The sequence below is a fragment of the Camelina sativa genome, chromosome 2, assembly GCF_000633955.1.
Source record: "Camelina sativa cultivar DH55 chromosome 2, Cs, whole genome shotgun sequence".
In the NCBI taxonomy this organism is placed as follows: Eukaryota; Viridiplantae; Streptophyta; class Magnoliopsida; order Brassicales; family Brassicaceae; genus Camelina; species Camelina sativa.
In genome coordinates this window covers 28,253,344-28,268,593 of record NC_025686.1, presented here as the reverse complement: position 1 = coordinate 28,268,593, position 15,250 = coordinate 28,253,344, and the positions used below count along the sequence as shown (strand labels likewise).

Here is a 15,250-nt window from a genome sequence, read left to right as displayed (position 1 = left end):
GGAGAAGAGAAGAGAGCGGTGATTATAAACAATAAGAATTAAAAATTCTGATCTGCTCAGTTTCTGGGCATGATAGACTCATTATACACCCATAGAATATGAGCTCTCTTCTCTAATATCTATATTTTGTTTTTTCCAAATTTTTTTTATCAGTTCCGTTTTAGTTTTGTTGTTAGCTGTACATATAAAGGCGAGTTTTGATTTGTTTGGCCAATGATCTGCAAAACCCACTATCTATTACAGATGGAAGAAAGTGAAATCGGGTCATGATGCATCTTTTGAGCTGATACATCTTTTGAGTAGATACATCTCGACTCGGAATCACTTTCTTCCATCCATAATGACAACTTTATGGGAACAAGTGAAAGATTTATGAACTTACCGTAGCCAAGAAGACATGTCTTGTGGGTTTGGCTAATGATCCATTACAAATGGAAGAAGTGAAGCGGCTCATGATGTACCACGAGTCGGTTCATTTGATTCCATTTGTAATGGCAAGTCAATAACATCTAAGCATTTGGATATTTTATTAAGTCCCAAAAGAGCAATGGACTTTAAAGGACATTTGTCAAAATTGTTTACTGGTTCACCGTCCATATGCCTCATGTGTCTTACTGACAAGACTATGATTACTTACTCGATTAAGTCTGGCCGAGATTCCTATAACTTAATACTCAAACCTGAACTTTAGTGTCCCTAACGTCACGAAATAAGTTCCTTTGGTAAAAAGTGTGGAACAAGTTCCTGTATTAAACAAAGTGATTTAACATTGCTATCTTTAAATTATTAAAAAATATGGAAGTGACGTAACATTGCTATCATCGTGACGTAACATTGCTCTTTAAACTATAAAAAAGATGGAGTTTCTGTCATTCTCATTCCAATTTTATCGATTGTGTGGGACAAAATCAGGTCTTAATCTTGTGGTATAATGGAGTCATGGATTTATATTGAATGATTCATTTTCCATTATGATGCTGAAGTTGGCTGGATCTATATTGTCCAGAAATAAGCCCATTAAAGTACCAACTTAAATCAGTCATAAGCCCATAAAGGTCCAATCAAACCCTAACTCTAATTTCGCCGACACATTTATATATATATATAAACTCGCCAAATAGACACCACTTTTTATTTCGCATTCTCTCCCTCGAGTCCACCACTCTGCATCAAAAAGGCAAAGTAACCCACAACTTCATCTTCTCAATGTCTATTTCTTGTCAATTTTTAATTCCGTTTCATCATCTTCCACATTCCTGTTTATTAAGGCGGTGATGACAACAACATTTCTCGATGCTGAAACTTACTCGAGTGACCTAAAATAAAAACTCTTGTAATGTTTCATGATGCTTCTTTTGTGCGTGTCTGAGCCTTAAAAATACCTTCTTTTTTGAATTTGATTTTGCTTCTCATAGATCCTAACTTATGCTCTACAAATTTTGTATTTCAATTTCTAATTAAATGTTTTGCTTCGTTTTGTTCAGACGGCTTCACACAATCAAAGCCCATGGAAGAAGCAGATCAGCTATGTTTAGCTGCTAAATCCAACGACTTGAAAAAGGTCCAAACTTTAATAAACTCCGGAGCCGACGTCACACATTTCGACAACGATGGTCTAACTCCGTTAATGCACGCCGCTAAAATCGGAAACGCAGAGATAGTAACGGCGTTACTCGAAGCCGGAGCTCCGTGGAACGCTTTAACTCCGTCGAATCTCTCAGCAGGAGACTTCGCCATGGAAGAAGGACACCAAGAAGCCTTTGATCTTCTTCTCAAAACGGGGATCCAATCAGAGCTAATCTTAGGAACAATCGCAAGAAACCAAACCAAGAAGGAGTACTCTAACCAAGAGTATCTTCAAGATCGTGTTAGTTTCAGTGAAGACAAGATCATGGATAGTGAAAGCAAAGGTGTGATGATGGCTTGGGAAAAACCATTAATGGAAGCTCACGCTAAAGCGATTTGTATCAGCGGTGGTCACATTTTAAACGTTGGATTCGGTATGGGACTTGTGGATACAGCGATACAACAGTATGGTCCGAGTAAACACACGATCATCGAAGCTCATCCTGAGGTGTATAAGCGTATGATTGAATCTGGTTGGGGAGAGAAAGAGAATGTGGAGATTGTTTTTGGAAGGTGGCAAGATGTTCTTGATAAGCTTGATGATCGTTTTGATGGGATCTTTTTTGATACTTATGGAGAGTATTATGAAGATTTGAGAGAGTTTCATCAGAATCTTCCCAAGTTGTTGAAGCCTGATGGGGTTTATTCGTATTTCAATGGGTTTTGTGGGAGTAATGCGTTTTTTCATGTGGTGTATTGCAATTTGGTGACTTTGGAGATTGAGAATTTAGGGTTTAGCACTCAGTTGATTCCATTGCCGGTTAAGGATTGCCTTGGGGATGATGTTTGGGAAGGTGTCAAGCAAAAGTATTGGCAGCTTGATACTTATTATCTCCCTGTTTGTCAGTTTAGTGACTGAACCAAGTTTTGTTAAATTTATAGCAAACTTTGTGATATTTTGTTGTACTTTTTTTTTTACTCGTTAAGCTAAATTTTTGTCAACATTACTGATAATTTTGTGAGTTTAGTTGTCACTGAATCGAAGTAGAATCTGTGTTAGACTCATTTTTATTGACGATCCTATATAATTTATGGTGTTGTGTACATCTACAAAATTTTCAGACATGTATGTTTGCCAACCTACATTTTATTGACAACCATATGTTGAACCCACCAAAGATAATGTACCTCTGTTTTGAGTATATAGCTTGGGGAGTATCTTGTTTAGCAGATTACATTTTGTTAGCAATTTCAGAAAATTATTTGTGAATCAATGCTATTTTTTGGATCAAAACCTAACATACACCCAAAATCAGAGTACAATGATCATCCCATACATCAGAATCTTCTGACGAACTTGAATCTTTAACATTAACATACATCCAAAACAGTAATAAGATCCCATACATCAGAATCTTCCGAAGTTGTTGAATCCTAATATTAACATACATCCAAAAAGATAAGAACAGTAATAAGATCCCATAGCCATGAGAATAGGAGCCAAGAGCACGGACTAGCTCTGTTACAAAATATCTCAAAGAAACAAAAAAAATCCTAACTAAAACATAAGGATAGGCTTAACGTTTTCTACATGGTCCAAATAGGTGGATACTTTGTGATCGTGAAGCACTTTCATTCCTCGTATCACAGCTCTTCTCATCGTTTGTTTCTCGATATTGAAGTAGAAGACATAGAAAGGCACAGTATAAAAGCACCGCGACAACATAATTTCATTTCGACAACATAATATGTACGTATGCTTAATACATTCTTGCTTTTCCACATCTTGTAGAACCCACAATTCGATGCTTTCACTTGTTCTTTTAACAAAACGACGCTAATTTACCATTGTAGTTGATCAGAGTTCCATCATGTGCTGCTTTAATAAAATCTCTCATGGCTGTAATAAACCTAAACTTCTCAGAGCTAACATCAAAGCAAACGATTATGTCATCCGTTGAAGAGATCTCGGTAGCTGGATAATAGAGAACACCGTTGATGCATATCTCAGATGACAATTGATCAATATCATGAGGCTTGGAACATTCAATCTCCAGTTCCTAAAGTTAGAACTAGCTGCTCATCATCTCCATAAGACAACAATACCTTGAACTGTTTCTCAATCGGTTCATACACTAAAAAGCTTCTAAACCCACTCCGCGTCGTCGGCTAGGATTACATATCACTCTTACCGTTTCATTTGTTTTTGTTTCCTCATATCTAAGACAAACCAAGCCATTGATAGGACGAGAGATGTGACAGGAAAAGGGGAAACTCACAAGAGAATCGGCGGACGAGTTCTTCTTATTTGGATTTTGATGTTGTGGTGACGAGAAGAAGAAGAGTTGGGAAGCGTTTCGGCAGATGAACAATAGTTGCGGGCGATGCACAGATCTGGTCAAGAACAACTCCGTGAAATCTGGACGGCTGATTAAAGAGCACCAAAGCTTCGACACGCAACGACAAGCCGCAAGAGATTTCGCCGGCAGTGTTGAGAGTATCGCCAAAACAAGATCAATTGGTATCTGCAATGAGTTTCCTTCTTCTCCATTCGGTCGAGGTCTTCGTTCGCTTACTGCTTATTATAAGACGATCTCCGTGACAACTCTCGGCCGTGTACTCATGGCGGATCATACACGGAAGACGAACAATTGGGGGCAAAGTGAGAAAAACCGAAAACAACATTGCAATTTTCGTATTTTGTTTTATTGGACTTGTATCTTTGAATTGGGCCTAAAATATAAAGATGGGCTCATTACTAAAACAAACGTCGGCATACTACTCGGTCCTTTCTTCGCCACGTGGGGTTCTAAATCTTATTCCTCTCGTCTCCTTCACTGTGCCATAAACCAAAACTAAAGTTCATAACTTTTTTGATTTCTGACTCTCACCAATGGCGATGCTCTCTCTACGATCTCCAAGTTCCATGCCACTCATTTCTTCCTCTGTTTCTCATAGATGCTCGAAACCCTTCTCTCAGTTACCATCATCTCCGATTGCTTCTGTTCCTTTTACCAGATTAAAATCCAATTACACTTCCGTTTCTCCGATCTTTAGACACCGCATGTTTTCCTCTAGAGCTGCCACTGGAGCCACCGATTCCATCCCTGATTACAGAGAAGATATCGGTGAGATTCTCGGCGATGTCTCCATCTTCACTGCTTCTGGCCAGCGTGTGCAATTCAGTGATCTCTGGGATCAGAACGATGTATGTTATAATCGAATCCATATAAAGATGACTTCTTTTGATTCTTTTTCAGATATTAGCGTTTGATGAATTGTGTGTTTTATATGTATATACTCAGGGAATCGCTGCTGTTGTGCTTTTGAGGCATTTCGGATGCGTTTGCTGGTAAATTGATTGATTGATTGATTGATTGATTTGTTGCAAGTGTTTAGTAGAACCACTGAACTGATAAATGAATTTGGTTTCTTTTTTTTTTATATGGAAGTTGGGAACTTGCTACTGCTTTGAAAGAGGCTAAACCGAGATTTGATGCAGCTGGTGTTAAATTGATAGCTGTTGGTGTTGGAACTCCTGATAAAGCTCGTATACTTGCTACTCGGGTATAGTATATAAATCTTTCTCCTTTTTCTTTAAAATATATAATTCCAACTTAGTAAGCTCATGGTGATGGATATGCTATTCTTGGTATCTACGTTATGTTAGCTTTGCATATCTAGTGTTTTTCCGCTCTGATGATATGTACCTCCAAATTCATGAGTCGAGGATGAGACCAAACCAAGTCTTTAGTGCTACAATTCATTAAAATAATTGTTTCTTGCTTGCTCTTTGTAAGCCTAATGTGAACATGAGAAGTGGGTGAGTGATCTAAGAGATACAGGGAAAATTTAGCTTGATGTCATCCTCCATTTAAGTATTCTCATCGCTTTATTATATACTGTACTTTTGGAGGCTCATTGCATTATATCAGAAATACCATAAACCGTAATAGCAAAGTTGCCAACTCTTTAGAGAAGTAGGAGTTTCTCCTGTGATGAATTCATAACGCATGCCAATACGTTATCGCTCAACAGAGATAGTGAGTCTAATTAATAGTAATGTTTTTCATTGTTTTAGTTACCTTTTCCCATGGAATGTCTCTATGCGGATCCTGAACGCAAGGTAAATTAAACGTACATACCTTGTTTTTCTAGATGTCTTTAATTTATGCTATGATAGTGATTGAATTTGAGATGGCTTTTCTTAAATATGCAGGCCTACGATGTTCTTGGATTATACTACGGTTTAGGCCGCACTTTCTTCAATCCAGCTAGTGTATGAACCACCTCTGACATTTTTTACCGTTTTGATTGTGTATATATATTGTTTCACTGTGAATTATTATTAAAAACTTCGATTATTGCAGAAAAAGGTATTCTCAAGATTTAAAGAGATTCGTGAAGCTACAAAGAATTACACCATAAAAGCCACTCCTGAAGACAGAAGCAGTGTGTTGCAACAGGTTCTTTTTTGTTTGTTTGTTTAGTTCTTCACTAGACAAGAATTTTTATAGATGAAGTTGTCTGTTTTTTTTTGGTTTGATCCTCAAGTTATGTCTCTTCTTCTCAGGGAGGTACGTTTGTATTCAGAGGCAAGAAGCTGTTGTACGGTCGAAAAGACGAAGGCACTGGAGATCATCCATCTCTCGATGATGTTATCAATATCTGCTGCAAAACCGCTGTTGCTTGAAACAGATTAATTTGTTTGTCCTAATACTTAAAATCACTGTATAGCTAGTGAAATAGTGTCTGTCTATATTTCTTATATTTTGGAATTTGGATAAAGTATCAACACAAAGAGCAATATATATGTCCCCAAGTCCAATCTTCTCCGCTCTTTTAGATTTTGACGATGTCGACAATTCATTGAAACCAAACCACACGTCTTTTCTAATGTAAGACAAGACAAGTGTTTGGTTTTGCTATTGGCATAAAAATTTGTCTTTTTGGTTAGTGCATAGAAAATGCGTTTGTTGTAATTATTTGAAACTCTGGCACGTTGGATATATTAGCACATTTTTTAAACAATATAAACAAAACATATCTGTACGTACTTATTTTGTGATTGTGATATGAATCTTCTTTCTTAGCTATTCTTTCTGATAATATTATTTTGTCGGGAAAAAAATAAAAAGAAAGAATAATATCTTGACGATACGAATCATACCATTATAATACTACTGGATTCAATACCTTATAGCAAATGCGGTATGACATGAATAAGCATGAAACCTTGGTCTTACCATATAAAGTATTTTAAAGGCTGAAAAACGATTATAACGCAAATTATGAAAGTGACTATTGTATCGTAAATAATATAAAGCACCTAATTTTGTTAAAATCAAATTTTAATACCAAAAATAGTGACACATACATACATACTAATCTAGTAATCTACCAAATCTCTATAATGCGCAGAGCCCAAGAACATAACTAACGTGCGCATTAATACCCGGCCGAAAGACGAAGAAGAAGATCGATCACACACAAGTCACAAGGCAAGTTTATAAGTTTTCGCTCTTCTTCAGCCTATTTGAAACCAAAAAAAAAAAAAAAAATCTCCGATGCCGGTTAATCACCGGTTTAGTTACCGGTTACTCTTCCTCCTCCTCCTCCTTCTAAATTTCGAAACGGCACGGCGTTTAGTCTCCGGTGACCCAAACGACGAGTCATGCTTAACGAATCTACGTCAGAGTTTAGAAGATCCGGCGAACAACCTCCGTAACTGGACAAAATCCTTCTTCTCAAACCCTTGCACCGGCTTCGCCTCTTCCCTCCACGGAGTCACTTGCAACAACGGCAGGGTTTACAAACTCTCACTAACGAACCTCTCTCTCCGTGGCTCAATCTCTCCGTACCTCTCTAATTGCACAAATCTCCAATCCTTAGATCTGTCTTCAAACCAGATCTCCGGCGAGATCCCGCAACAGTTACAGTACCTCGTTAACCTCGCTGTTCTTAACCTTTCCTCTAATCGTCTCTCCGGTGAAATCTCGCCGCAGCTAGCTCTCTGCGCTTACTTAAACGTCATCGATCTTCACGGTAACAAACTCTCCGGCCAAATCCCGTCGCAGTTGGGGAGTCTCGCGAGGTTATCGGCGTTCGATGTCTCTGATAATAAATTATCCGGTCAGATTCCGGCGAATCTGGCGATGAGGAATGGGAACTTGCCGAGATTTAATGAGAGCTCGTTTACAGGGAACAAGAAATTGTTTGGGTATCCGTTGGAGGAGATGAAGAGCAAAGGATTGTCGATAATGGCGATCGTTGGGATTGGGCTTGGGAGTGGAATCGCTAGCTTAGTGATTAGCTTCACTGGGGTTTGTATATGGTTGAAGATCACTGAGAAGAAGATGGAGGAAGAAGAAGGAAAGATTAGTCACTCTATGCCTGATTACTAATTTAATTTAATCACATTATTAGTCTTTCTTTTTTTCCTTTCACTTGAATATCAAAAGCTAATGATACAAAAATAGGAGAGATTTAATTATTTTAGATGCTTTGATCATATACAGTAATACAGATGTTTGGTAATCTTTGGGTACATATAGTATTAACAAAAACACAAGTTTTATTTGTTACAGTTTCTAATTTTCTATAATCGTATTCGTATGCATGTTTATTTTAAGTGTTGTTTAGTTTTTTGTTAGAGAGACCGTAATTTGTAACGGGATTGGCTTGGACCTGTGCTGGTTTGGATATGTTGTACTACTTAGTAGTCATCATGACATCATTGGCTTAATTAAGGGCAATAGAGTAAAGTCATTAACTTGTCGCGCCGAAAGGCTAGTCAAACCTTGCTTCGAGAACTTCAAGCTTTTTAATGTTCAAGTACAATTATGAACCCACGTTATCATGGACCGATCCTTCTCTTTCTCGTTTTATTTATCACAAATCCATATTTATGGCCGGGTTTTGTTGGGGTGGCTTGGAGCCCGTGCTTCGGTGTTTGCATAGCATAATTAATGACCATCCATAAGTAGAAGTGATCTTTGACCCAAACAAAAAGAAGAAGAAGAGATCTTTGGTTTAAGTTGTTCAATGATAATAATAATGCATTAATTTTATTGAGATATCTCAGCTTAGTGGCGCCAATTACTTCAACAGGCCTAACAAGCGCTGAATAAAGCCCACCAGACATATGGCCCAGATCCGAATTCTTATTTTTGACTAAACGACGTCGCTCTTTAGTTGTGGGCGAACAAGAACATGCGTGAAGCCGATGGACAAATTCATAAAATGCTGTTACCGTTTATGAGATGCATAGATTCTCTCCGATAGTCGAGTTTTTTCTCAGCAAACGCCAAATTTTCTTACCTTCTTCTCAATTAAAGTCTCGCTTTGACTTAATCCAAAGAAGTTTTCACGTTTCTAAAGCTCTCGAAGATAATTTCCGGAGAAGCAACGGGATTGGTTTAGTCTGTCTCGAGAAGAGCAACAACGATCGCACGAAGAACTCCAAATACGATGAATTCGCGAGTGATGTCGAGAAATCATACAGGATTCTTCGGAAATTTCATTCTAGGGTTCCGAAGTTGGAACTCGCGCTTAACGAATCCGGTGTTCAACTCCGACCCGGTTTAATCGAACGGGTTTTGAGTCGTTGTGGTGATGCTGGGAATCTAGGTTACAGATTCTTCGTCTGGGCGGCGAAGCAGCCTGGTTACTCTCACACTATCGAAGTGTATAAATCGATGGTGAGAGTTTTGAGTAAAATGCGTCAATTTGGATCCGTTTGGGGTTTAATCGAAGAGATGAGGAAGGAGAATCCTCAATTGATTGGACCTGAATTGTTTTTGGTTTTGGTTCAGAGGTTTCCGTCGGCGGTTGTGGTTAAGAAAGCTATTGAGGTGCTCGACGAAATGCCTAAGTTTGGTTTAGAACATGATGAGTATGTATTCGGGTGTTTGCTTGATGCTTTGTGTAAGCACGGTAGTGTTAAAGATGCTGCGAAGCTTTTCGAGGATATGAGATTACGGTTTCCGTCGAATTTGAGATATTTTAATTCGTTGTTGTATGGTTGGTGTAAGGAAGGGAAGATGATGGAAGCTAAACATGTTTTGGTTCAGATGAAAGAAGCTGGGTTTGAGCCTGACATTGTTGATTATACCAACTTGTTAAGTGGGTATGCTAATGCTGGTAAAATAGCAGATGCTTATGATCTTTTGAAAGATATGAGAAGAAGTGGGTTTGAACCGAATGTGAACTGTTACACTGTTTTGATCCAAGGATTATGTAAGGTGGATAGAATGGAGGAGGCGATGAAGGTGTTTGTTGAGATGGAGATGTATGAATGTGAGGCTGATGTTGTGACTTACACTTCATTAGTTAATGGGTTTTGCAAATGTGGAAGAATTGACAAGTGTTATGTTGTGTTAGACGATATGATTAAGAAAGGGCTCATCCCGTGCCAACTCACCTATATGTATATCATGGCGACTCTTGAGAAGAAAGAAAAATTTGAAGAGTGTTTGGAGATGATGGAGAAGATGAAGCAGATAGGGTATTATGCTGATCTTGGCGTTTACAATATCGTCATCAGATTGGCTTGTAAACTAGGAGAAGTTAAGGAAGCTCTTCGATTATGGAACGAAATGAAAACAAACGGGTTGAGTCCTGGAGCAGATTCGTTTGTTATTATGATCGATGGTTTAACAAGCCAAGGTAATTTACTCGAAGCATCTGATCACTTTAAAGAAATGGTAACTAGAGGATTGTTCTCCGTTTCTCAATACAAAACTCTGAAGTCATTGCTAAATACCCTGTTAAGAGACGAGAAGCTGGAAACGGCGAAAGATGTTTGGAGTTGCATCTCAAGTAAAGGGTCTTGCGAGCTGACCGTATCGTCTTGGACAATATGGATCCATGCCTTGTTCTCAAAAGGTTATGAAAAGGAGGCGTGTTCTTATTGTCTTGAAATGATGGAGATGGACTTCATGCCGCAACCAGACACATTTGGTAAACTTATGAAGGGGTTGAAGAAACTGTATAATAGAGAATTCGCTGCAGAGATTACAGAGAAGGTGAGGAATATGGCATTTGAGAGAGAGATGAGTTTTAAGATGTATAAGAGAAGGGGAGTGCAAGATTTGACCGAGAAAGCTAAATCTCAAAAAGAAGGGAAGAAGAAACAGAGGACTCAATAAAGAATACCGAATGACCATTTTTTCTTTTTTGGTTCAGTGTAACACTTCAATTTATGATTGAGAACGAAGCACTCTGGTGGTTGTTATCAAGTAGTCCGATGAACAACAAGAGATTTGAAGAACAAAAAAAAATCAAATACCTCGAAAGAGATGAAACTAGTGTGTCTTTTTCATCTTTTGTGTTGAAAGCTGAGACCTTTCCAATTGTCTCTGTGCGCAGACGGTAGAGTCTGAAAAGTTACTTAAACCAATACTGTCACCAGAAGAAGCTCCAGGTACTAGTAGGACACATACTTGTGATTTCTTCTGTTATTTATGTATATGACTCGCATAGTTAGTTGCTCGTGTTAATTAGAAATTTCTGTAATGGCAGTGTGTGTACATGGAACTTATAGGAAGAATTTGGAATCCATCTTAGCATCAGGCTTAAAGCGCATGAATAGAATGCATGTTCACTTCTCTTGTGGCTTAAAGTGATTAGTGGTTAGATTTTTATATCCTATTGTTGTTGTTGTTTCTGCTTTATGATTGCATATGCACATTTATCTGATTCCAAATTTACATGATTGCATATGAGAAGGAATGTTGATGTTTTGATCTTCCTCGACATGAAGAAAGCTCTTGAAGGTATTACTCTAGCATGAGACCTTGATTCTGTGTCTTAAAATTTAGTGATGTTGTCCATCAGAGATTCAACATTTCAGCTTGTGAATATATATCCAGATGGGATTGCGTTCTACATGTCAGACAACAAAGTGATTTTGACTGAAGGCATTGATGGTGTAGTGCCTGTCGATTACTTCCAGAAGATTGAGTCTTGGCCTGGTCGGCATTCCATACCTTTCTGATTCATATAATCAAACATATGTGTTTGATTATATGAATCAAACACATATGTTTATGTCAGGCGGAGTCATCGGAGATATAGCGGAGGTAGCGGAGGAGGAAGGAGGCGGAGGAAGAGAATGTGAAGAAGAGTCGAGATTGAGAAGACCATAAGTAGTTGAAGTTAGCTTAACGAAATGGTGGCTTAAGATGGAGGCATTGAGCTGAGAAGAGAAGGTTTTATCGCTCGGATTTAGGAGACACAACCACCCATCGCCGGAGATTTTGAGGATTTCTCAACGTCGTCGGAGGAAACAAAAAAAAAAGCACACAAAGATTGAGTGAGAGAGACAGTGGTGATGAAAAAGTGAGAAATGTGATTTTTAGATAAAAAGGCAAAATAACAAAACTGCTAATTAGATAATAAAAAACTTTTTGTTTATAAAAAATTACAAAGTTAGGGATGTGACAATGCACATGGCTCTTAATATCTACTAGAAGATATTCCGTGCTTAACGCACGGATTAACATTTTAAAAAAAAAATATAATATAATAATAAAATTATTGTTATACTTCTTTTAAAAAATTATTTTGTTTGAGATAATATTTATTTTTAATTGTTCTATAAATCTATATATGTCTTTTTAATACTAACTATTTTAGAATATTACTATAATGCTAGCAATTGAACAGTTTCGTTCGTAACTGCTAATTATGTTCTTCGATCTTCTCTGATTTAATGGACAGTCCACTACTTCTTCCTTAAATTGTCGTCAGTCATAGTCCACTACTTCTTCCTTAAATTGTCGTAAGTCCTTCTCTTATATAAAATAATTTCCCTGCCTCCTATATATCTTCGCTGTGTTTTCTTCTTTTTTTTGAGTGAAATTCAGGCGTAGCAGATTTCATATTAAGCTGTTAAATCTCCAGGATTAAGTAACCATCTGTTTTCAGTTGATTACAGGAGGCAACAATCTTAATATTTGACAGCGACGTGGGTTTTCGTCTCTTGGTCGGCCACAGAACACAAGGATTGCTCTGTTCTACTCCTCTTAGCGATTTATTTGTTCTTATAAGTTAATTTCGATACTAGAATAAAGAGAGTCTTTTGATATCTTCGACTATTTTGGGTTTGGTAGCTAATTCTCCATTAGAATTCTTTATTATTTTACAAATATACTCTTAACCTAAAGCTACATTCGTAGATAGACATGTCAGTCTTCGCCTATATAGTGTTTTCACGCACATGGTTTGGAGATATGGTTCTGCGACTCTACCAAGATCAAAGACGATAAAATAAAAGCGGTGGCCAAGTTGTATTCACTTGAGACAAAGTCTATAGTAAGCGTAGTAGGTTGATCAATGCCCACCGGTTCAACTCCGATGAACAAGAGATCTCTCTCAAGTATTCTAGATCAGCTGTTTCGGTTAGTCTTTAATATAACCTTCCTCTGAAATTTTATAGAACCAAGTATAGGTGTACGAAGACATAGTTTCAAATATTTTTGGAACCTGCGTTCCACCTTGCAAACAACCATGTAGGGTTTTTATATTAAACACCTTGCGTTTTCTATATTCCTAATGTTTTCTATAGATATCTTGCTATAGTCATTTCCTCAACTTACACTTGGCCTTACGCTTCTCTTCTAACAAATATGAACTTCGTACCAAAAAATCCTAGGTAGGATTCTCCGTTTCTAGCCTGCTCGAAAAGTTAAAAAATGTGGGACAACTCATGGGTGTTGATTCATTGATGAAAAGGTCCCTCAATCTCCATTCTCCTCTTGATTCATTCTTAATTATGTACTTACCCTTTTGTTAATATTTCCCTCTTTTCCAATCTACTTTGATGCAAGGCTCCATTTACGTCACCCACCTTCCTAAATTCGAACATGCTCTGCGTGATGGAGCTATGTATACAATATCCGCCTTTGACGTTACTAGAAGCAACACCCATTTCAAATTGACGGATTTCCACTTTTCTATACGGTTCACACTAGCCACTTTTTTTTGAAGAGGTAGAAGAGTCTTTCTGTATTATTCCAAAAGAGTTTTTCCGCTTAAGGACTCATGAAGAGTTAGTGTCGCTGGCGAACGGAGCTCCCAGGGTTGTCTAAGTTTTGTAGTTCCAAATATGTAGATAATCATAGAAAAGTTTCTCAACTTTGTTGCATCTATAGTATATTTTTCCTGGAAATTAAATGTTAAACTATATGGTTTTGCTCTTATTAGATGTCATGGGCGAAGTAGTTTCCACCAAAACTAATGGGATGTCACAACTTTAGAGAAGATGTTAGTCCATCTGCGTCTTGAAAGGTTTTCCCTCACCGTCTTTCATCAAATTCTCACGATATAGTGGATGTCTCTCCATTTATGCATTTTACTACCTTCACCACATGTTGCCTTTTGTTATAAAAAAGCCAAATGTAAGCAATTTGAAAACATTATTAAAAATTTAACAAACTCACACTCCCAATGTAAGCCAATGAGGAAAGCATTGACAAACAATCCTCACACATTGAGTTAAATACAATAAACAATCAATCTAACCAAACACAAAAGAAAGGAAAAAAAAAACCAAAAAAACAATTACAACCACAAATCAACATATACAATAAAACCTATACTTAGGAAATTTAAAAACATGAAATACAAAACCAAATTTCAAAATAAACACAACTAATTACTAACAAATTTGTAAAACTTCTCACTATAATCTACTTAATGCACAAAAACACCAAATAAAAAAACAAAACCACATTATTAAAAGGGGAATTGGGTTGTATGACCAAAAAAAATTCTATAATTTAATAACTAACTATACTAACTATGTATTGATTATATACTCTATATTATATGTATAATACCAATTTTTACCCCTTCACTATCTTTCATCACCACCACCATCTTCTGACCACCTGCCATCGCCACCACCTCCGGCGTCACCACCTCCGGCGGTTCTTCGGCGGCCACCACCTCTTTACCATTATTACCACTAGGGTTCTCAATGTACTATCTCTTAGGGTTTAGATTTCCTCCAACCACTACCGCCGGGCCACCGCCGGAGACCGCCGGAGAACCGCCGGAAAACCGTCAGAGAATCGCCGGACCACCGCCGGGCCACCGCCGGACCGCCGCCGAAGTACCGTCGGACCGCCAACAAACGACGTTGCCTCAACGCTTGATTCTTCAATTTAGGGTTTTAGGGTTTAAGGTTTTGGTTTTAGAGTAGGGTTTTAGGGTTTAAGGATTAAGGTTTAGGGTTTAGGGTTTGAGTTTAGGGTTTAGGGTTGTGGTTTTTAAATTTAGGGTTTAGAGTTGTGGTTTTTGAGTTTAGGGGTTAGGGTTTAGGGTTTAGTGTTTAGGGTTTAGGGTTTAGGGTTTATGGTTTAGGGTTTATGGTTTAGGGTTAGGGTTGTAGTTTTTGGGTATAGGGTTTATGGTTGTGGGTTTTGGGTTTAGGGTTTAGGGTTTATGGTTTAGGGTTTAGGGTTGTAGTTTTTGGGTTTAGGGTTTAGGGTTTAGGGTTTAGGGTTGTGGTGTTTGGGTTTAGGGTTGTGGTTTTTGGGTTGAGGGTTGTGGTTTTTGAGTTTAGGGTTTAGAGTTGTGGTATTTGAGTTTAGGGGTTAGGGTTTAGGGTTTAGGGTTGTGGTATTTGAGTTTAGGTGTTAGGGTTTAGGGTTGTGGTTTTTGAGTTTAGGGTTTAGGG

General features: G+C 37.8%; 4 protein-coding genes and 1 pseudogene across 8 annotated transcripts; 4 read left to right on the top strand and 1 right to left on the bottom strand.

Moving 5' to 3' along the window:
• Window positions 1,135-2,629, top strand: LOC104744337 (protein arginine N-methyltransferase 2-like). Of its 4 annotated transcripts, none has more exons than XM_010465373.1 (2): window positions 1,135-1,177; window positions 1,485-2,629. In XM_010465373.1, exon 2 carries the CDS (start codon window positions 1,508-1,510, stop codon window positions 2,483-2,485), a length of 978 nt encoding a protein of 325 aa, XP_010463675.1. In that variant the 5' UTR covers window positions 1,135-1,177; window positions 1,485-1,507; the 3' UTR covers window positions 2,486-2,629. The 4 variants fall into 4 exon arrangements, with proteins under 4 accessions (XP_010463675.1, XP_010463701.1, XP_010463692.1 ...); XM_010465399.2 differs by having other exon boundaries at window positions 1,135-1,182; XM_010465390.2 differs by lacking the exon at window positions 1,135-1,177 and adding an exon at window positions 1,189-1,333.
• On the bottom strand, window positions 2,913-4,251 carry LOC109127162 (annotated as a pseudogene).
• On the top strand, window positions 4,394-6,398 carry LOC104744328 (thioredoxin-like protein AAED1, chloroplastic). The gene is made up of 7 exons (XM_010465362.2): window positions 4,394-4,774; window positions 4,872-4,918; window positions 5,019-5,133; window positions 5,648-5,692; window positions 5,786-5,845; window positions 5,937-6,032; window positions 6,140-6,398. The coding sequence occupies exons 1-7, from the start codon at window positions 4,460-4,462 to the stop codon at window positions 6,257-6,259; spliced, it is 798 nt and encodes a 265-aa protein (XP_010463664.1). The 5' UTR covers window positions 4,394-4,459; the 3' UTR covers window positions 6,260-6,398.
• Window positions 6,814-8,191, top strand: LOC104744319 (inactive LRR receptor-like serine/threonine-protein kinase BIR2). Its single transcript, XM_010465350.2, has one exon. It carries the CDS (start codon window positions 7,134-7,136, stop codon window positions 7,968-7,970), a length of 837 nt encoding a protein of 278 aa, XP_010463652.1. The 5' UTR covers window positions 6,814-7,133; the 3' UTR covers window positions 7,971-8,191.
• Window positions 8,803-11,866, top strand: LOC104744302 (putative pentatricopeptide repeat-containing protein At5g65820). Of its 2 annotated transcripts, XM_010465334.1 has the most exons (4): window positions 8,803-10,990; window positions 11,089-11,198; window positions 11,296-11,342; window positions 11,439-11,866. In XM_010465334.1, exon 1 carries the CDS (start codon window positions 8,829-8,831, stop codon window positions 10,713-10,715), a length of 1,887 nt encoding a protein of 628 aa, XP_010463636.1. In that variant the 5' UTR covers window positions 8,803-8,828; the 3' UTR covers window positions 10,716-10,990; window positions 11,089-11,198; window positions 11,296-11,342; window positions 11,439-11,866. The 2 variants fall into 2 exon arrangements, with proteins under 2 accessions (XP_010463636.1, XP_010463642.1); XM_010465340.1 differs by lacking the exon at window positions 11,089-11,198.